General features: G+C 45.1%; 1 protein-coding gene across 1 annotated transcript; it reads left to right on the top strand.

The window, feature by feature from the left end:
- The first annotated feature begins 944 nt into the window (after positions 1-944).
- Positions 945-21660, top strand: ENDOD1 (endonuclease domain containing 1). The gene is made up of 2 exons (XM_044284323.1): positions 945-1608; positions 19083-21660. Exons 1-2 carry the CDS (start codon positions 1321-1323, stop codon positions 20139-20141), a joined length of 1347 nt encoding a protein of 448 aa, XP_044140258.1. The 5' UTR covers positions 945-1320; the 3' UTR covers positions 20142-21660.
- The last annotated feature ends 892 nt before the right edge of the window (positions 21661-22552 follow it).

Below are 22552 nucleotides of genomic sequence, written 5' to 3'. Positions count from 1 at the left end.
GGCGCAGGCAGTGTATAGACTGGCGGGTACAGTACCCCTGATACAGGCAGTGTATAGACTAGTGGGTACAGTACCCCTGGCACAGGCAGTGTACAGACTGGTGGGTACAGTACCCCTGGCGCAGGCAGTGTATAGACTGGTGGGTACAGTACCCCTGGTACAGGCAGTGTATAGACTGGTGGGTACAGTTCCCCTGGTGCAGGCAGTGTATAGACTGGTGGGTACAGTTCCCCTGGTCCAGGCAGTGTATAGACTGGTGGGTACAGTACCTCTGGCACAGGGAGTGTATAGACTGGTGGGTACAGTACCCCTGGCACAGGCAGTGTACAGAGTGGTAGGTACATGCAGTGTATTGAGTGGTGCGTACAGTACCCCTGGCACAGGGATTGTACAGACTGGTGGGCACAGGCAGTGTATAGACTGGTGGGTACAGTACCCCTGGCACAGGCAGTGTACAGACTGGTGGGTACAGTACCCCTGGCACAGGCAGTGTACAGAGTGGTAGGTACATGCAGTGTATTGAGTGGTGCGTACAGTACCCCTGGCACAGGGATTGTACAGACTGGTGGGCACAGGCAGTGTATAGACTGGTGGGTACAGTACCCCTGGCACAGGCAGTGTACAGACTGGTGGGTACAGTACCCCTGGCACAGGCAGTGTACAGACTGGTAGGTACAGTACCCCTGGCACAGGCAGTGTACAGACTGGTGGGTACAGTACCCCTGGCACAGGCAGTGTATAGACTGATGGGTACAGTACCCCTGGCACAGGCAGTGTACAGAGTGGTAGGTACAGGCAGTGTATTGAGTGGTGGGTACAGTACCCCTGGCACAGGCAGTGTACAGACTGGTGGGTACAGTACCCCTGGCACAGGCAGTGTATAGACTGGTGGGTACAGTACCCCTGGTCCAGGCAGTGTATAGACTGGTGGGTACAGTACCCCTGGCACAGGCAGTGTATAGACTGGTGGGCACAGGCAGTGTATAGACTGGTGGGTACAGTACCTCTGGCACAGGCAGTGTATAGACTGGTGGGCACAGGCAGTGTACAGACTGGTGGGCACAGTACCCGGGCACAGGTGTTATACACTGCCCATGGCACAGGGTGGCAGCCCTCCCCCTGGCAGCTCTGCATCCTGACAGCACAGGGAGGAATCTCCCAGCATGCCGCGCGGCCCCGCAGTCCGCCTGATACTGCAGCACGGCGCCGTGTGCTGGCGGCTGCAGGGGAGCGGCTCCTCCATTCCTCCTCCTCCTCCTAAATTCTTCTCTCCTCCTCATCCCCGGCCAGGCAGGTAGTAGTGAGCTCAGCGCAGGGAACATGACGGCGGCCGCACTGCTCCTCTTCCTGGCACTGCCCGGTGCCCTGCACGCCCGCCTGGTGCACGAGGGGGAAGACGGCTTCTCGGAGTGCAACGACTTCTTCCACCAGGGCAGCCCGCCCCAGGGCTTCACCCAGCCGGGCAACGTCAAGATCTGCCAGAGGTACCAGGGGGACAAGCACTACGCCACCCTGTACAGCACCGAGCACAAGATCCCGGTCTACTCCGCCTTCACCTACCAGGAGGATGCGGGGGCAGCGTGGGCAGGCTGGATGGTGGAGCCCCAGGTAAAAGAGGGGGCCTGGGGGGTCACTGCAATGCATGACGTCATCGGGGGGGTCACTGCAATGCATGACGTCATCGGGGGAGCCTGGGGGGGGGGGGGTCACTGCAATGCATGACGTCATCGGGGAGCCTGCACAAAGGGTGGGGGTATATAATATGTATAGTGTGTATATAATGTATCACCGGGGGAGTCTGCACAAAGGGTGGGGGTATATAATATGTATAGTGTGTATATAATGTATCACCGGGGGAGTCTGCACAAAGGGCTGCCTATATGTGGGGGTATATAATGTATCATCCATGGAGCCTGCATAGCACAAAGAGCTGTCTATAGGTGGGATGTAAATCATATGTACAGTGTGTGTATATATATATATTGTATAACATTCTCTATGAAGCCTGCACCAGCACAAAGAGCTGTCTATAGATGAGTATATACAGGGTGTATATATACTGTGTCATCCATGGAGCCTGCGCCAGCACAAAGAGCTGTCTATAGATGAGTATATACAGGGTGTATATATACTGTGTCATCCCTGGAGCCTGCGCCAGCACGCTGACATATATAACGGGTCTGGATAGTGTATATTGGTGCATGTGCCCAGTCTTGTATCATCTGTGCACTGCTTGCTCGCTGCATAGTTTCCAAACAAAGCCATCACTATTGTATCCATTCCCATCCATTGTGTAGACGCGGTTCAGCCTCCCAGTAAGTGGCACTGGTTGGTACTTCTTTCCAGTAGACTGACTCTGAGATCTGGTGTCTATAACACCATGGCCAGCTTTTCACAGCCCCTGAATGACATTCACCATCTGCTTTGTTGTGCAGATTTCTATCCGCACCCCATACAGCGCCCTGCCCGTGACATTGTTTCCAGTGTAGACCAGGAACCAGGAGGCTCAGGATGAATAGTTTCCACCCAAGTAAGAGAGTACAGCAGAGAAAGGGCTTGTGGGAGCATCCAGAAATCAGTGACTGCTGATGCCTCCTCCTGTTGTGGTTCATCAGTGCTTCTTTCTGGTTTGGGATCCATCACAGACTAGGGGCCCCCAGCTATGAGCCTGAGCAGCCCCCACTGTGGAGGACTCGGCACTGACCATGTAATACACCCATGGCCATTCATTGGAAAAGGCGCAGTGTCATACTACATTTCTCCTGTAGTGGCCACTGTCCAGAGCTTCCCCTGGCCTGAGATCTGATCGTCAGTGATTTCCGCTGTAAAGACTAGAGAGTTGCGGCTGCCAGGAGGTTGAGGGTGCGTTCACACATGGCGGTTTTTGTTGCAGAGAATTTTTGCAACTGAAAATCGGTTCCATTCATCTTAATGACATTGTTTTGGCAGCAAGCACGTGCGTTTCTACAAGCTCTATTCAGGTGAATGGAATTAACTTTCTGCAACAAAATCTGCTGTGTGTAAGGCCAGGGCCACACGACGACACGTGTCACGCGACAGTTTTTATAATGATAGTCTATGGTGTCGCACTGCGACATACTGCGACACCATTGATTATCATTATAAATATTGTCGCGCGATATTGGTGCGAAAAAATGACGTCGTGTAGCCCTAGCCTAAGAGCACCCTTAGGCCTTATGCACACAACAATATTTTTTTGCGGTCCGCAAAAAAGGGTTCCGTTGTTCCATGATCCGTTTCCTTTTTTGTTTCCGTGTGTCTTCCTTTATTTTTGGAGGATCACCAGACATGAAGGAAAGTAAAAAAAAATCTAAGTCAAGTTTGCCATGCAAATGATAGGAAAAAAACGGACGTGAGCGCCGATAAAAATCTTGTGTGCCTCCGTGTTTTTTCACGGACCCATTGACTTGAATGGGTCCGCGAACCGTTGTCCGTGAAAAAAATAGGACAGGTCATATTTTTTTCACGGACTGGAAACACTGATCACGGACACGGATGACAAACGGTGCATTAGCCGAGTTTTCCCACGGATCCATTGAAAGTCAATGGGTCCGCAGAAAATCACGGAAAACGGAACAACGGACACGGGACACAACAACGGTCGTGTGCATGAGGCCTTAGGCCCCTTTCACACAAGCGAGTTTTCCGCGCGGGTGCACTGCGTGACGTGAACGCATAGCGCCCACACTGAATCCTGACCAATTCATTTCAATGGTTTTTTTCACGCATCAGTTCTGTGTTGCGTGAAAAACGCAGCATGTTCTATATTGTGCGTTTTTCACGCTGCCCTGGCCCCATAGAAGTGAATAGGGCTTCAGTGAAAAATGCATCGCATCCGGAAGCAGGTGCATTGCACCCGCGCGGAAAAAACTGAACGCAATCGCAGACAAAACTGACTGAACTTGCTTGCAAAATGGTGCGAGTTTCACTGAACGCATCCGGAGCCAATCCGTCGCGCTCGTGTGAAAAATGCCTTAGGTCACGTGACGCTGAGAACAGGTGGGGTGCACCGTGCAGTCCATCAGCAGGGGCCACATGTGGTTGAGGCCTCATGCACACAATCTTTTTTTTTTTTGCGGATTAGATTCGGATCCATTCATGCTGTCCGCTTCTGTACACCCGCACGTCCGTTCTACAAAAAAAATAGAACATATACCATTCTCGTCCGTTTTGCGGACAAGAATAGGCATTCTGACAATGGGGCCCAAGGAAATTACGGGATGCGCACAGCTGGTACCTGTATTTTTGTGGCTCTGCGTTTTGAAGAAATACGGTCGGCCTTGCACTGATTTATCCCTCTGCCTCCCTTCAGAAAAAAATAGCAAAAAAGATCTGACAGTTTTTTGCACATTCTGCCATAGAAACAAACACTGTGTATAAGGATCACGCAAAAGGCTGCAGCGCTGGTCTCTTTATGGCGGCGCAGATGACGGCAGCGTGTTGTGACGGGCAGAGAATACATTCCTGATGGATCAGCAGAAAATAATTAAGCGCTTGTATCTGCTGTCACAGATTTGCCGGACGTCAGCTGTGAACGGGTGGCATTGTCACCACGCCTTGCCTCCTCCTGCTGGCTGCGTGCCAGCTGCTGCCTCACTGGTGACGGACCGAGCATCAACGGGCACAACGGCATTATACAGCTCTGCTCAGCATGGCTTCGTTTGTGCAAATATTTCTCCTGGAGCCAGAGTGAGATCCCAGAGGCTGACGGGCAGCTACTGCCTGCGGTGACAACAAATAAGCGTTGTCCGAGATGAGACCGTAAGGCCGGGTTCACACATGACTGAACAGCGGCGGATTTGATGACGTTGTGGATTTTCGGCATATCAGTTTATGCTGCGGATCTCTACCGCAGATTTCACCCTTTGCAATGAAGAGGGTGAAGTCCGCTGGCTTTTCCGCCGCTAAAACCGCATGTAATACAGTAAATTTTTTTCCCCCTGGATTTTCAGTCCTGTGTGAACCCGGCCTACTGCTGTCTACACACGATGCAGATAACGTGCGTTCTTTGGGCTCGTGCACATGGACGTATTTTCTTAACGCGTCCGTTCCGGGGTTTTTTTGCGGACCGTATGCGGAACAATTCATTTCAAAGGGTCTGCAAAAAAAAAAAACAGATGTTACTCCGTGTGAATTCTGTTTTCCTATGTCCATTCCGCAGAACTATAGAACACGTCCTACTATTGTCTGCATTACGGACAAGGGTAGGACTGTTCTATTAGGGGCCAGCTGTTCCCTTCTGCAAAATACAGAATGCACACGGACGTCATCCATGTTTTGCGGAGCGCAAAATACATACGGTCGTGTGCATGAGCCCTTTCTAAGAGGATTTTCATGCTGAAAAAAACGCAGCGTACTACAGTACCAGCAAAGTGAATGACGTTTGCCTTATATGATACTTTTTCCCCTAGACTTCAGTGGGGTTGTTAACCTAAAGGCTACATGCACACGACCGTATGTGTTTTGCGGTCCGCAAAAAAAAACGGATCCATATGCCATCCGTTTTTTTTTGTTTTGCGGATCCATTGTATCAATGCCTAAAACGGAATTGACCGGAAACTAACAACGTTCATGTACTTGTAGCTAGAGAGAAAATCTGATTTCTGTACATTTTTTTTAATGCCATTTTGGCAGATTTTCTGCACATAAATCTGTACTGTGTGCAGCCACCCTAAAGCTTCATTTACACTCAGTGTTTTACATCAGCATTTGTCAACCAAACCAGCAGCAAAATCCTTTCCATTAGGGCTCATGCACACAAATTGCGGTCCGCAATGCACTGGTACCAACCGTAGGGCCGCCACATGCAGATTGCAGACCCATTCACTTAAAAAGGGTCCGCGATCCGCATCAGACATTCCGCACTGCAAAAAAAGTAGTGCATGGGTCCGCATCTGTGATGCGGGGTGCACACTGCCGGTGCCCGTGTATTGCGGACCCGCTATTTGCTGGCCACAATACGTTTTGTGGGCATCAGCCCTTGTACGTTCCTTCTGCTGGTTGCATTCCTGGTTTTGGCTTACACCTACTGACGCAAAATACTGACCAAACACTGATGGTGTGAATGAATCCTTAGGCGAGGGATACATGGTGACGTTTCCACGGTGAATGTTCAGCATAATTCATAGATTACAAGAACTACCCTGTGACCTCCATGTATGAGAAATGCATGACCGTCATGTTACAAGTCGTCCACAAATTCATAGATAATTTCCATGATGTCAAGGGACTAAAAGTCATCGAGGAGTCACAGCCTTAATCCTGGAGACTCACCTGATGCATGCTTTATCCATTTTTTATGGCATTTATTATTATTTTTTACATATTTTTCTAATTACTGTACCTTTTTTGTTTATTTTTGCAAAATTTTATTTGCTTTATTTTATTATTTAAATCTTTTTGTAGGTCCCATCATAAGAGGTTGTCCTTGTATTTTAGGGCTCATGCGTCCATATTTCATTCCACAAAATATGGGAACCTTCTGCGTGCGTTCTGTATTTTTCTCACACCCATCAATTACAAGGGCTGTTATCGTCTGAAAATATGAGCAAGAATAGGACTTGCTCTGTAATTTGCAGAACGGTTGCAAAAATTCAGCCCCATAGAAATGAATGGGTCAGAAAATGGCGGTTGTGTGCATGCGCTATTTGCCTTTTTATGGTTCTTTACATTCATTTTGGTTCAGTTTGTTTTTTAATTGTGCCTTTTTATCTTGCTAAATTTTAAGCCATATTTACATAAAACATGAAAACCTCTCTGCTTTCACACTGGCCGAACTATTGGAGCATTTTAGTGTCTTTATTACTGCTGCAACAGACAGACAACAATGGGTCAACTGAGCCATAGAGTTCAACTTCTGTGGCGGTCTAGGTTCTGGCAGACCCTGATGTATACCTCCAACATATGCCAATGTATAAACATACATGCTGCCCATTAAAGGGGTTCTGCAGTTTGTTTAAATTGATGATCTATCCTCTGGATAGATCATCAGCATCTGATCGGCGGGTGTGATCTGATCAGCTGTTTGAGAAGGCAGCGGCGCTCTAGCAGCACCGCGGCCTTCTCACTGTTTACCGATGGCCCAGTGATGTCATGACTAGTATCAACTGACCTGGGCGTGGCTAAGCTCCATTCAAGTGAACTGCGCTTAGCCACGCCCAGGCCAGTTGATACTAGTCGTGACGTCACTAGGCCAGCGGTAAACAGTGAGAAGGCCGCGGCGCTGCTCTAGCGCCGCGGCCTTCTCAAACAGCTGATCGGCGGGGGTGTTGGACCCCGGCGATCAGATGCTGATTATCTATCCAGAGGATAGATCATCAGTTTAAACAAAGTGCAGAACCCCTTTAGTCCAAATGTAAAAAAAATTAAAAATACTACGCACTATTCACTTTTTATGGTGGCCCTCTATATAGCAAGTTGCCGTCTGCTACACTTAAAGGGGTATTACGGTTACACTAAGTTTATCCCTAACCCCAAGATAAGGGATAACTATTAGAACACATGAAAACGGGACCCCGTACCACCTGCAGCCCCCCTCAAATGAGTGGAGCTGCCGGTCAGACATGCATTTGGCCACTCCATTCATTTCTATGGGAATTCTGGAGATAGTGGAGCGCTGTACTAGGCTGTCTTCGAAATTCCCATAGAAGTGAATTGAGTGGCCACACGCATGCTTGACCCGCCACCCGGTTCCATTCATAGGGGGGGCTGCAGGGCTACTGTGGATTGGATAGTTCATAAGTTGCTGTAACCGGAATATCCCTTTAAAGGGGTTCTCCAGGAATTAAGAAAATTAAAATACTTAAATATTACTTTATTATATATTCCCAAATACCTTTTGTTATTTATAATGGATCATTTTTTCTGGAGAGCAATCATTAGGAGAAATAAAATGGCTGCCGTCCTATTAGTACACACAATACTGTCCTAATCACACAGGAGGACAAGTTACTTCACAACACTGAGCTAAAGAGCTGCCTCATCCTCCTTTCCTATTATGATCCCGAATACAGTTTAATATGATCTTCAGCTGAATCTCTGTAGTAATGGAGTTCATGAGGAGACATGAAGTACAGAGGGGAGGGACTGGACAGACTGTGGTAATGTGGGGCTGTGGTAATGGAGACTGCAGACAAGTGCTGCTGCTGCTCACTCACCTCCTCTCTATATTTCATGTCTCCTCATAAACGCCATTTGTGCAGAGATTCAGGTGAAGATCATAATAAACTGTATTCAGGATCATAATCCCTGACAAGCAGAGAGGAGGATGAGGCAGCTCTTTAGCTTAGTGTTGTGAAGTAACTTGTCCTCCTGTGTAATAAGGACAGGTTTTGTTTGTATTAGTAGGATGGCGGTCATTTTATTTCTCCTAATCATAGCTCCCGAGTCAAAATGAGGCATTATAACTAACGAAAGGTATTTGGGTATATATTTATAATAAAGTAATATTTAAGTATTTTCATTTTCTTAATTCCCGGAGAACCCCTTTAATGTAGCCAGAATACCTTATTCGGGGTTTACGCTGGGTTCAGACCTGAACGTACGCTCTGTATGCGCGATTGTACGGGCGTTTGCAATCGCGCATACAGAGACAAGCGAACGCCCATTGTCGCGCGTTCCCGCTGAAGTCTATGTACGGGAACACGCGACAAGACGCCCAAAAGAAGCTCCTGTACTTCTTGGGGCGTCGGGCGTTTTACAGCGCGATCGTACGTGCTGTAGAACGCTCAGGTGAGAACCATTCCCGTAGGGAATCATTGGTTCTTGCCTGTTGAGCGTTTTACAGCGCGAATGGAACGCGCTGTAAAACGCTCAGGTCTGAACCCAGCCTTATACTCATAGGCTCTGTGTAATGTCTATTAACAGTGGGAAAAAAAGGGTTTTTTTTTAATGTCAATTTTTCATCTATGTGCATCCATTTCCTGGCCGTCTTATCTGTGTTTTAACGTCTGTCATTCGTTTTAATGGCAGTTAAAGAAAGATGAATTTCATTGGCTTTAGTGACCTCAGTATATAATTATGCCCCCCATAGTGCCCCAAATATAAATAATGCGTATCTGTAATGCTTTCAGTGTGTGTGTGTGTGTGATATATATATATTATAGCCTCCTATAGTGCCCACAGTATACATAATGGACCTCATTGTGCCCACTGCCCTCAGTATATTACATGCATGTATACAGCACATAACCGCTTGGCTGTACACGCTTGGGGACGGTGATTGGCTGCATCGGTGATGAGTCGTATACTGGCATGTCACCGCTGCAGAGGCCCCCAAGCCAGTTTGGGGCTTGTACGAGATTTACATTTTCTTGGACAACCCCTTTCAGCATTCTTTTATATACAGGTACAGTTGTTGGGAAAGCCAAAGACAAATTACCATGACTATGCCCTTTTATCTGCCCGCAGCCCTAGGCATCTATGTACAATGCCAGCTCTGTGGGATTATCTCTTTACTGGTGTTTAGCTTATTTACATCTCTTTATACTTGACAAGCGTCTCCAGTGTCATTGTATACACTGCTCCAGCTATCCTCAGATGATGAATGGGCTCGTTATGACTGCCTAATTATAAGGGAGAATACCCTCTGGACGTAAGGTAACTGTGAGTGGCCAGTCAAAAGACATCTATAGAAAAGGCTTTAAAATGTTAGGTGTTACCAGCTTATTATTGATGAGCCTCAGTAATCAAGAAAGAAAAGCAGGCCTCGTTTCCCATGGGAACCTATCAGAACTCAGCGTTCATTTCTTAAACTGCTCTGGAAAAATGAAAGCTGCTCTCTGATTGGTTGCTATGGTCCACAAGGCCTGCTTTTCTGTTTGATAAATGAGGCCTAACTGCCAGAATGTGTCCACTTATGGTATTGTGTTATATTCATACAGTGCAGTTTTGAATGCATTTTCATTAGCAAAAACTAAAATGGGAAATCTGTGGACAGAAATATGGATTTTTGGACCAAAACTAGGGTTGGCTAAAGAAAAAGATGAAAGATGAGTAAAAAGGCACCAAATCTGCGTGAATGATGTCATAGATGGGGGTGACTGCTGAACACATTGGGGGAGATTTATCAAACTAGTGTAAATAGGGTTGCCTGGCCTGTATCTCAGCGGCAAGGCCGGTATGTAGGCTAGGTCTACACGACGACATTTGTCGCGCGACAGATAGGGCGCAACAGTTGTCGTGCGACATTTTGTTGCACTAATGTTGCACGACAATTTTTATAATGGCAGTCTATGGTGTCGCACTGCAACATGCGACATGTTGCGACTGCGACGCGACAGTCGCAGAAAAATCCATCTTGAATGGATTTTCTGCGACTGTCGCGTCGCAGTCGCAGCATGTCGCATGTTGCAGTGCGACACCATAGACTGCCATTATAAAAATTGTTGCGTGACATTGGTGCAACAAAATGTTGCGCGACAAATGTTGTCGTGTAGACCTAGCCTTAAACTTTTTTCTACCGGCAATATTAATTGCCGGTATTTTCCTGTGCAAACTGTTACTAATGAGCGCTTCCATTGTGGAGCGCTTATTAGTAAAGCATGTTAAGCCACACCCTGCACCCACGCAACCTTTGGGGTGTGGCTAAACTTGCCCGATATTTTTTTGTTGGGGAAAGTGGCAACCCTAACCCTGGGTTCACACCTGAGCGTTTTACAGCGCGTTCAAACGCGCTGTAAAACGCTTAAGACATGAAAACCAATGCTTCCCTATGGGAAGGGTTCACACCTGGGCGTTTTACAGCGCGTACGAACGCGCTGTAAAACGCCCGACGCTCAAACAAGTACTTGAGCTTCTTTGGGGCGTTTTGACGCGCGTTTGTGGCCATAGGACACTGCAGTCAATGACACAAACGCGCGTCAAACGCGCGTTTACTATTACAAAAAACGCGCACAAAAACGCGTGTTTGAGGAACGCTCAGGTGTGAACCCAGGGTAAGTGTAAAGGAAAACTGGCTTAGTTGCCCATAGCAACCAGATTCTACTTTTCTTTTTCAAGAGGAGCTCCGAAAAATGAAAGGTGGAATCTGATTGGTTGCTATGGGCAACTAAGTCAGTTTTCTTTTACACCAGTTTTGATGAATCTCCCCCATTATGTGTTGCTCATCTTTGAAATAAAACAAATCCACCATGACTTTCTTCTTTTGGTTGGACTCCTTCTAATCAGACACTTCTTCTCTACCCTTTGGATAGGGGGTAAGTTGCCTTAATAGGGCAACCCCTTTAAGAGCTCTCTTGTAACAAGCCGTGCACCAATGCAATCAGTATTCTCTACTCAAATAAATATTTGATTGGTGGAGGTCTACTGGATGATCATAACATCATGGCCCCCGTTTCTTCAAATGAATGGGGCGGCAGGTCACGCATCACTGCTGACAGTCTATTTATTCTCTACGAGACCGCCATAGTACAACGCAGACTATAGGCTTTATGCACAAATATTCAAAGCAAATAAAATAGTTTGAAATGCCAGGTCACCTTTAAGATATAATAAGTGGGTTACATTAGATCAGTTCTGTGGACAGTGGCCATGTCTGACCTCACAGATTTAGCAAGTTGTTAAGTAAGTTGTACAGCTTGCCAGAATACTGATATTAATACATTGGGTAGGGGCAGCTCCTCGGCACTATTTTATTCTGTTCCTAATATACCGATATTACATAATGGTCTGTTATTATATATTATGTGACCGCTCCCCTGATCTGTAGCTGAAAATAATGCAGCAAGTACGGTAGTAAAAAATGAAGTAAGACGTATCTGCAGTGCAAAATATGGAGCACCATGGGCACTGTATTGCAGTCAGTACTGCTCCATAGCGTTGCCATATAATACCCTTTATTCTCGCAGATATGTAATATAACTAGACCTGAGTACATTACTAAATGGGACCTCATACAGCACCACACTGTGATCAGATCATATATTTTATGTATTAGGCGCCATTCTCGCCAACTGCCCTCTCCATTTTCTTTGCTATTGCCATTGTGAAAGCTGCTTATTTAGACTTCTTGCACCTGTTATTTCCATTTCATTTGGCAGTGATAATAAAAGAGCCTTTGTCGGCATAATCAACCCTATTAAACCAGGCAAACTGCCTAGTAGAGTTCGCCATGCTGAATAAAATGGTACCTTTCTTTTGTCTGTATTGTGTTAAACAGCTGCAGAGAGATCTGTATTTTTATTCATATGCAAATGAGCCACAGGGGTGTTACAGAGCGGTGCTCCAAGGATTCAATTCCGTCCCCTGGTGCTCCAATATGCCTGGTTTATTAAAGTTGACCTATGCTGACAGAGGCTTATTAAGTCATTGGTGCAAACGACACCATTATTAATAAATGTAGACCTCCGAGTTCCTGTGCCGAAGTACTTCACACTGGGTATGGCCTGTATGGTACTTCATGCAGCACCATATTACAGTCCTAGAGAATTGGTGGACCATGGTACAACAAACGAGCCCCAGCAGAGGGCACTATAGAAGTCTATAGATGCCATATTACAGTCCCCTATATCTTGAAAGTTCTGTGAAGCTACAATATGCCCGTAGTGTGCCTGTGTGTATGAGCGCCAGCAGTCACACCTATATTTTGTAGGGTGACCTGGTATATCCATTAGTTAATTACATCTTCCACCCATAGTATAATGGCTACCTTCATATTAGTGGAAGTATAATAGCTTGGATGACCACATACCAAGCCATTACGGTGTTATATAAGCCACTTAGTCTACACCCTCCTTCTCACACACTGCCATTCACGCTGTGATTTATGTGTTCTGGAGGGCTGTTTTACGTTGCTCGCCTGCCATTCTGCTTTCTCTGTAATGCAGTAGGAATAAAAGACATGCCTCCCCTTCTGGGCTGCAGGCGTGGAGCGTCGTGAGCACTTTATTTACCCTTTAAGCGTTTTATAGGTTAAAAGAATGGAGCCTGATGTCCTACACCTGTTAAAAAAAAAACCTTTTTATATCCAGAATTAGTGAAATCCAAATAGTTTAGGGGGCAGATTTATCGAGGCTAGAATTTTTTTTAAGTCAGTTTTGCAGAGTCTGCATTGTGCGTAATTTGATATCTACCCATGCGGATTATCAAATGAACCTTTAGGCCCGACTAGTAGGGAGCAGACCGTACGCTTCATTCGTTTGTATTGAGCTGCACCATCGCTTCTCTGCCGAATTGCAAATATTCTTCTTCCTTGGTGCTATTCCCATTGTAAAAGCTGCTTATCTAGGCTCATGCAGTACAACACACCGACTATTTTATCACTAACCTTTCGCTTAGAAGTGATAAAAGTGGCCACAACATTCACTTTGCTGCAAGCTGTAAAGTGAGATGCTTTTCTTCGCAGGTCAACAATCCAGTAAAAACACCAGTAACAATAAATCATAAAAGGTGCATGAAGAATATACCGATTCCTGACTTCTAGTGCCCCTTTTGTTGACATACAGGATTGTGCCAGGAACGGCGGTTGTGGTTAGGGCGAGGCACATACCTTGTAACCGTGTAATCAGGTGCTTTAGATTGAGGCCAGGGTTATGTACACACTTCAGAAGAAATCAAGAAAGGTTCCTATAAGGGCTCATGCACACAGTCGTAGGTTCTGCCCGTATTTTTTACGGATGCGTACACATTCATTTCAATGGAGCCGCAAAAGGTGCGGACAGCACACCGTTTCCACATCCATATGTCCATTCTGTGGCCCCATAAAAAAGATAGAACATGCTCTATTCTTGTCCCTTTTGCAGACAAGGATAGGACGTTTGTTGCCCACAAAAAGCCCTAAGGCTGGCCGAATACTAGATGCCTTACAGTAGAACCCGCATTTACCCGACCCCACCCCTATACCGGTAGCTGAGTGGGCATGGGGAGAAGTTGAATAAGCCGCTGCCAGACACCTTTGTGACACAACTATATCTTCCTGAGAACAAAAGGATTGGGCATGTTGAAATCCATCATTTACATACCATGAGATATTTAAAGATAATGTATAGGTCTAGTTAAAAAAATAAATAAATATTTATGTCCACAAGAATAAGACCCTTAAAAATATAATGTTTAATATAACTTTTTTAAAACCTAATGGCCAAACTATGATTGGATAAAGATACTAATTTAAAGATACCACACTTAATCACATACAAAAAATGGAAACAGCCGGCACTCCTCTCCGGAATCGTTTAGGGTAAGAAAACCCACTTCAAATATCGTAAAGAAAGACCGGCACTTCACTCCTTGTTGAAAGTAACTCTGCTTTATTCAGGCATGGAGGAGACACAGCGCAGAAGCGACACGTGTTTCGGCTCGAAATGACATAGATGTCACAAAATATATATGAATGTTGAGGAATGGGTGGGAGTCTCAGGAGGAGGAGGGGGATAAGCTTACCCTGGTGGTCTCCCTGTAGTACCCCTCAGCCCAGAGAGGAATCCTAATAGTGGAGACTCTCTGTCCTCGTTCCTCAGCTGTTTTTCCCCTAAATAACCCTAACGGTGTTCAGAGGGAATGACCCCCCGTCCGTCCGTCTCACCGACTACAATGGGTTCATCAGGGGGTAGGGTATACTTGTAGCTTCCAATCGGTAAGATTGGAGCAATAATATGCTATACATAGATACAAACAGGTGTATGCAGAAAAACAATCTGGTAAGTAGGTGGCAAAATACGAAAGAGAAGACAGGTAAATGATATCAACTAGAAATGTCATTGACTTCCAAGTACACATAGCCCGCCACCTCTTACCGATGCCTGACTGAGCATAACCCGGATCATCGCTTCTGCCGGGCCGTTGAAGCAGGAGCCCTATGCTCTCTTCTGCACAGATCTAAGCTGCCATAAAAAGGCGGCAGCCTAGCCCAAAGCCCCTTAGTGACCGCCGTAAAAAGGCATACTGGTGGTCACTAAGGGGTTAAGGGAGTGCCACGAACCAACTTGTGTTACCTGCTTCTCTGAAGGAAAGGCTGGGTTCTTAAATAGTGGTGTTAACATGGAAGGATTGGATAGTAAATTATATATGAATCTGACTTGGCGCCAGAGAAGAAGGGGAGAGGGGCAAGTCGTTTTTAGGTTAGCAGATAGGGGTGATGTGGTCCACAAGAGGGTGGGACATGTTGTGGGGGCAAAGAGCATTGTTTCAAAGGTTGTCCACAAGGGGGCAATTAAACCAGCATACAGTCCAGCTTTTTATTATTAGACTGGTGAGCGTCCGACTCAAGGCACCCATGCCAGTCCACTGTTTGAATTGGTCGCACTGCACCTGCTGGACTTCTAGTAGCAGTGCAGGGTGTGAGTCCTTATAGACCAGAGTATGTTCCAATAATTAGTCACCTTCGGTCATCTGTTTAGCATTTCTGAATCACAGTGCGGCCTGTTTGTCATGTTTCTACTAGTTCAGTCTAAGTATTATAAAGCAGTCTCTAAAACTGGTTCTGCAGAATACCATGAGCACTGATGCAGCTGGTTTGCTTGTTGTGACCGTGATATGTGAGACAGGGTGTGAGCATGCTCGTGGCTAATACTTACTATATGCCCAGTATAGACATAGAATATCACATAATGGTTGCCTACAGCCACCACTAGAGGGAGCTTTAAAGGTGCGCCAAGACGGCTGGATTTCTTGCGACTGCCGCAGGCGATTCCATTCATTTCTATGGGATCACCGCTACTCGTCAATCCAGGCTGCAACAGGTGTCGCCGTGTAGCCCTTGCCTAATGCCTTTTTATATAATGCCCGGAGTCTGCCTTTGTAAACAGAAGACTCATACTTGCTTGCTCCCTGCCGCTCCGGTCCTCTGCGCTGGCTCCTGCATGTCCGGACCACGGACTGTTTATATATGGCGGTGAATGGGCATGGTCACCTGCTCCACCGCAGCCAACAACTGCCACAAGGGGCACATCACCACTGAAGCCAGTTATTGGCTGCAGCAGAGCATGTGACTGTGCCCATGCACCGCCAGATGTAAACAGGCCGGGGACTGAAACATGAACATGTAGGAGCCGGCACAGACGAAGGAGGGGCAGGGAGCAAGTAAGTATGAGTCTTCTATTTACGGAGGTAGGCATTATGTAAAAAGGCATTATTCCCGGAGAATCCCCTGTAAAGGATTTGTCCTATAACAAACCATAAGATAGGATATAAGTGTCTGGCGGGTTTCTGACTGCTGGGGTCCCCTACCAATCACGAAAAAGAGGTCCTGAGTCCCTCTGTTTGAATGGAGCGGTGGTCACACACGTGCTCTACTGCTCCATTCAACTCCTATGGGACCGCCAGAGCTGGCTGAAAACTAGCGCTTGGCTATGGGTGGGGCCCCAGTGGACGGACTCCCGCCAATCGGACACATCCCCCATCCTGTTTGTAAAGGGACAATCCTTTTAAGGTCCAAAATTGGCTGCCCATTTTTCCTGTCTTAAAAATTATATATATATATATTTTTTTAAATCCTCACTTTTTTTTTTGTGAACTGGGCATTTTTGCCAACCGTTCGTTATTTTTCCTGAATCGATATCTAAGCTTCTGAGTCAACATCTCAGACGTCCCTATTGAAATGGAAGATTTTGTGTGCTTGCATTTCAGAGCATTAGCTAATTGCGTTAAATGGACACATCCATCAGTGTATGCCGGACCCCGCTGGCTGGCGGTTAGCATGCGTCACTGCTCATCGGGGGAAGCATTAGGAATTTTTGCTAAAGGCTGTTATCGACCACGCTGTCACTCAGGAGGGCATTTAAGTGTCCTGTCATATCTCAAAGTCATTAGCCAAGGAGGAAAGCTCAAATCTGTGGTGGGGGAGGGCGGCCAAGACTGCCTTATCTTCACTGAACACTGTCCATTTCCATCAGGCTTTTGTTAGAAAGTGTGTGTATATCTTAAAGGGCACCTGTCACGCTGAACATTCTGGGCTGTGAAGTCCAGGAGGAGGTCCTATCAGTGATCGACAGCATTCCCTCCATGACTTTGTATACAGAGAGAGCTGTCAATCACTCATAGGACCGCCTCCTGGACTTCAAAGCCCAGAAGGAGCAGGAATTTAAATGGGTAAATTTATAAGCTATACTGAATCTTTTCCTCTAAAACCATATATCGGTCTGCTCAGCTCCTCCTGCTCTATAACCTGCTGCTCAGACACCATGGTCAACCTGACAAGTTCCCTTTTAAGGACACGTCAAATTATAGAGAACTAGGAAAGCACGGAGACCGCAAAATGAAGGCAAAAATATCGATCGAGCTATCGGTCTCATCTGATCTCTCTCTTACTGTCTAATACAATATTATTGTACAGCTTAGAATATACCATTACTGTACCGCTGTTTGCAGTACCACTTGCCACCACTAACTGTGGGCAGTGCTTGCTCCTAACAGTAAAGCAACAGTGCCTCTCTCTCTCACGGAGGTCACCAAAAAGAAATGGTCTTTAAAGGGAATGTGTCCTCAGGAAACTACCTATTTAAATCAAGTTTTTATGTAAAAAATATATATATTAGAATTCTTGGTGATTTTCTTTTGCATTTTCGTATGTCCTTATCTCTTTAAAAAAAATCCTAAAAACATGCAGTTTTCACACTGGCCACTAGTCCTGAAAACAAGACTTCCTGTTCTTTGAGAGCAGCCACATGGCCCATAGACACAGCAGACTGGAGGGGACCTCATTGACTTCTATGGGAGAGTTTTCTGGGCATGCTCTGTGACCTGTGCAGAGGTCAAGAGGGAGAAGAAAAGCCGTGATATCGCCTATAGTGAATGGTGGATCCTGTGTTATCGATATACAGGAAATATGTCATTGCAGTCCTGCCTGTGATGATAATGAGATGACTGATTTTTACTTGTACAGAACAGGAAGTCTCAATATTAGGTGAAAACTGCTCGATTTCAGTTTGTTTGTTTGTTAAATAAGATAGTGACATGGAAAATTAAAACGAATAAAAATCTCTTTAACATAAAATGTGATTTACACAATACATCATTTTCTGGTTACACATTAGGCTATTTTCACACCAGCGTTTTTGCTTGATCTGTCATGGATCAGCAAAAACGCTTCCTTCATGATAATACAACCGTCTGCATCCATTATGAACGGATCTAGTTGTATTATCTCTAAAATAGCCAAGACTGATCCATCATGAACACCATTGAAAGTCAATTTGGGGGGTGATCCTTTTTTCTATGGTGTCCGAGAAAACGGATCCGTCCCTATTGACTTGCATTGTGAGTCATGACTGATCCGTCTTGCTCTGCACCACATCTCGCACAAAAAAACGCTGCGTGCATTCTGGTGCACTCCTTTTGGTTCAGTTCAGTTTTGTCCCCATTGACAATAAATGGGGACAAAACAGAAGCGTTTTCCACCACTATAGAGATCCTATGACGGGTCTCAATAGCGGAAAGGGAAAGCGCAGATGTGAAAGTAGCCTTACCTTCAAAAACTGAAAGTTCCAGATGAAGTGTCTACCAAAATTGGTAAACTCATTATTTTACATAGTATTGATGTGTAATATCCAGATTTTTATATAGTAGTTTTGACAACCCTTATTTGTTAGAAGCGTACCCTGATCATAAGCTGGTCACAACTGCTGCTGGTGTCCCCAGCGATCAGCTGTAATCTGTGTTCAAATTCCCTGCAGTGCCACCACTGGTGAAGTGAAACATTACACAGTAATCATTAAAATGAATGGGTCTGGGTCCTCCAGAGTGAGAGACGCGCTCTGGCATAGATGAAGATCCTAAATAAGGGAACCCATTCTTTTAATTCAGAATTCCCTAATAGGGTTTTCTGAAAATGGGTTTTCTAAACCAGACATCCTCTTTACCACTTCCCATCACAGCATTGACGATGTACATCCTAGTAGACTGTAAAAGTTATGATCCTTGAGCCCAAAATTGGCTTATTCCTGAAGGTCTAGGCCACATTCCACTGTTCTGTGTTTAATGTCCTTTCTGTAGATGTTTGCCATACTTTTTAAAGTATGCACTTGTGATTAGGCACCTTTCACAGAACAGACTCTTTGACTATTACTTGTTGCTTAAAATCATTAATTTGCATATACTCAAAGCTCTTCTCTTCTGATCTCTCACAGGTGGACGATTCCAAGAGTAGTTTGGATGAAGTCAACAAAGGTTCTGATGTGACAGAGAAGGTTCCTACTCTGGGAACAAACCAGGCCCTAGAAGAAGACTATGCCTCAACAGACTACCAGCCTGGTCCACTCTACCATAGAGCTCCATCAGCTCTCACCAGCGCTGTGCCATTGACACCAGAGTTCAAGGAGAAATGGGCCGCAGATGTGGATCTTTTTATTAAGGAGAAGCTATTGCCTCATTGTGAGAATGGAGAACACCTTCACCTTCTTGCTGGAGCAGTCCCATCTGATACAAAAATAAATGATAAAGTGACCGTTCCAGAGTATGTCTGGCTCGCTGCTTGCTGTAACATCCCTGATGCTTGGTCCTTAGGGATTATTAAGAGGACTGACAATGTAGATGGGCTGGAACAGGTCCCAGTGGAAGAACTGGAAAACCAACTTGCTGGTGTAAAGCTGTTCTCCAACCAGTGTGGTGGTGGCACTGTCCACCCAGAACTTAGATCATCATCCGAAGCCTCAACTCAAACTGAGGAGGAACCACCTGTTACGACACCAGGAGCATTTACGAGATTTTTCCAGTTCATTTTCAGCATTATATATGAAATTATAAAGACTGTCCTGTGCTTGGTATGGTTCCTTCTCAAACAAGTTTGCAATTTAGTCTTTGGGCGACTGTACTGGATCTGGACTGCACTCACCACCTACATCTACGCCCTAGGCAAAGTCTTGCTGAACATTCCTTGCGATGTCCTCCGTGTTTTTGCCAACATTCTTTGTGGCTTTGTACGAGTCCTCAACAATGCGTTATCAGTTGTATGTCTCATACTTAGGCTGCCTACAAAATTCCTCTGCGACATGGCAAGCTTCCCCTATTATACGATATGTGCCATACCGGATGTTGGTATCGACATATTAAGTGGTGTCTGGGGGGTGTTCATGTTGGGGTTCTCAGCCATCTTTGGTACATTTGGTGGTTCGTTCTCAGTGGCCTCATTTGCAGGGAGCAGCGTTTTCCAAAGGTTCATTGGACAGTCTGAGGGTTATGAAAATTGACCGGTATTCTTAAAATAGAGCCATCAACCCAACCGCTGATTAATAGGTGTGCTCGCACTTTACTGCAAGTCATTCAGAATTTTTGTGGAATTTCTATGAAATTTCCATTTATTTTTATCCTGCTTGTCAGCATTTTTCGTCAGCCCATGGGAATTTAACTCCTTTAGATGCCATAATGATGCTGACTTTTCGGTAAATTTTAATAGGAACGACCAGCTGGCTTTCAGTCTATTTTCTCTTTTTATTGTGGCGGGTGTAACGGCTCATCTGGTGAATAGGTTGTTTGGGATAATTTTGGATGATTTGGCAGAGTACACTGAATACAGTTATTTGGCAGGAAAGGGAATGTTTGATCGGTAGGTGGTTTGCAGGTCGGCGAGTGATGTGATTTATCAGGGAGGTATGGTGTTTTTGTGTTTTTCATATTGCATAAAAAGTATTGCTAAAAAAATGACTACTTCTTGGTGAGGCATAGTGTTTTATACTAGAAAATGGCTCCCTTTCTGTTTCTGGTGAATTTACAGCTTCTTTAAAAATTATACACTGTAGGGGTTCCAAATAATAGAGGAAACAAAATTATCCAAAAAGCACCCGTTGTTGGGTTGACATGAACAAAAGATGTTTTTAACTGTAAAATTATGACAAATTTTAATTGATTCTATTTGCACAATTTTTTTTTTTACTGTTTGTTATTTTAAAAATGCTGTTTTATGATTACAGCACCGTATTAATGATTTGTTATCTACCAGTATGGCATCAGGTGGAGCACGACCACCGTATTGCTCTATATGAAATGTGAGGCCTAAAAGTTACTAGGGAGAACCAAAAAATAATGGCCTAATAATCTGCCAATGCTCTCTGACCAATTCTGTTGTCTGTGGCGTTATTACAGTAGGAAATATCAGCACAACAGATGTCGAAATGTCAAGGTCTTTTTTTTTTATGTGTTATGACTTAATTAATAAAGTTTTTTGTCATTAAGCATGTTCCCTTAAAACAGGAATCCAGACATGGCCTGTAAAGAATATATAGGATTATGTTTAGCAGATTTTATACTATTATTCATCCAGTCAAAACAAATATTTGGAGTAATTTGGGATAAATATTCTGTTTTTATGGCTTATGTGACATTATAATAGCATTCGTCCAGTTGTTCTATCTAGCCTTCTTCAGGCAGCTTGTGTTGACTCCTGATGTGCTGTTCTGTATCTGTTATTTTAGGTCAATTTCTGATATAACCCTATCAGTATTATTCGAACTAATCAAAAAAATAGAAAATATTAAATTTGAGAATCAAGATTTTGCAATGTTTAGAATTCAAAAGCGCCTGTACATTACAGCTCATGTTATTCTCATGTCTCTTTCAATCTGTATAATCTATTTTAGACTTAATTCTGCTTTCACTGAAAGAAAATGTCCTGTTGAATTCAGGAAAATACATTCATCATTACTAGAGAACATAAAAATAATAAGGGAAATTTTTGAAACAACCTCTTGAAAAATAAACGTGTTAACTGTACCGTGTCTTGACATGACTGTCAACTTTCCTGTCCTCCTGGGTGTATGAGCAGTATTTGGTATGATGTTGGAAGTTCGAGGGTTAACATCCTCTTCATTGCTGCTGTACCAGGTACCTCCACTGTTGTGTGTACGGTGCTGTGCCTGAGTAAACAGTAAAGGGGACGCGGCACTCACTGGAGCATTGTAGTCCCTTAATTCGACTGAGGTGCCAGGAGTCAGAGCACCAGCAATCAAATATTGATGGCTTATCCTAATTAGGCCACATTTACATGACCGTGTGGTGGCTGTGGCTGTTTTACGGACCGCAAACCACAGACACCAGCCGTGTGCACCCAGCATCACGGTGCGGACCCATTGAGTTGATTGGGTCCGCGATCCACAAGTTGTGGCAAAGATAGACATGTCTTATATTTTGCAGTGTGGAAGAACGAACCCCAAAACACATGGAAGCCTGTGTCCACGGTTTGTGGTCCGCAAAATGGATATGACCGTCATACGGTCTTACTGTATAGGCCTGTGATGGCTAACCTCTGGCACTCCAGCTGTGGTAAAACTACAACTCCCAAGATGCACACTTGCTTGGCTGTTTCAGATCTCCACAGAAATTAATGGAGCATGCTGGGAGTCGTAGTTTCACCACATATGGAGTGCCGGAGGTTAGCCATCACTGGTATTGGCTATCAATATTAAAGTCAAAGAAAACTTTACTAAGTAATAGCCTATCCTCAGTATAGGCTATCACTAGGTGATCGGAGGAGATCCAAGACCCTGCAACCCTGTCGATCAGCTATCCCGAGGATAAGTCATCCCTTAGTAAAGCCCAGACAACCCCTTTAAGGTCCATTTACATGGAACAAGATCATTCAACTACGAATCAAATGAGCGTTATC

This window comes from Bufo gargarizans, chromosome 3 (genome assembly GCF_014858855.1).
Source record: "Bufo gargarizans isolate SCDJY-AF-19 chromosome 3, ASM1485885v1, whole genome shotgun sequence".
In the NCBI taxonomy this organism is placed as follows: domain Eukaryota; kingdom Metazoa; phylum Chordata; class Amphibia; order Anura; family Bufonidae; genus Bufo; species Bufo gargarizans.
The sequence above is the reverse complement of the archived record's forward strand: the minus strand, read 5'-3'. Positions and strand labels throughout refer to the sequence as shown.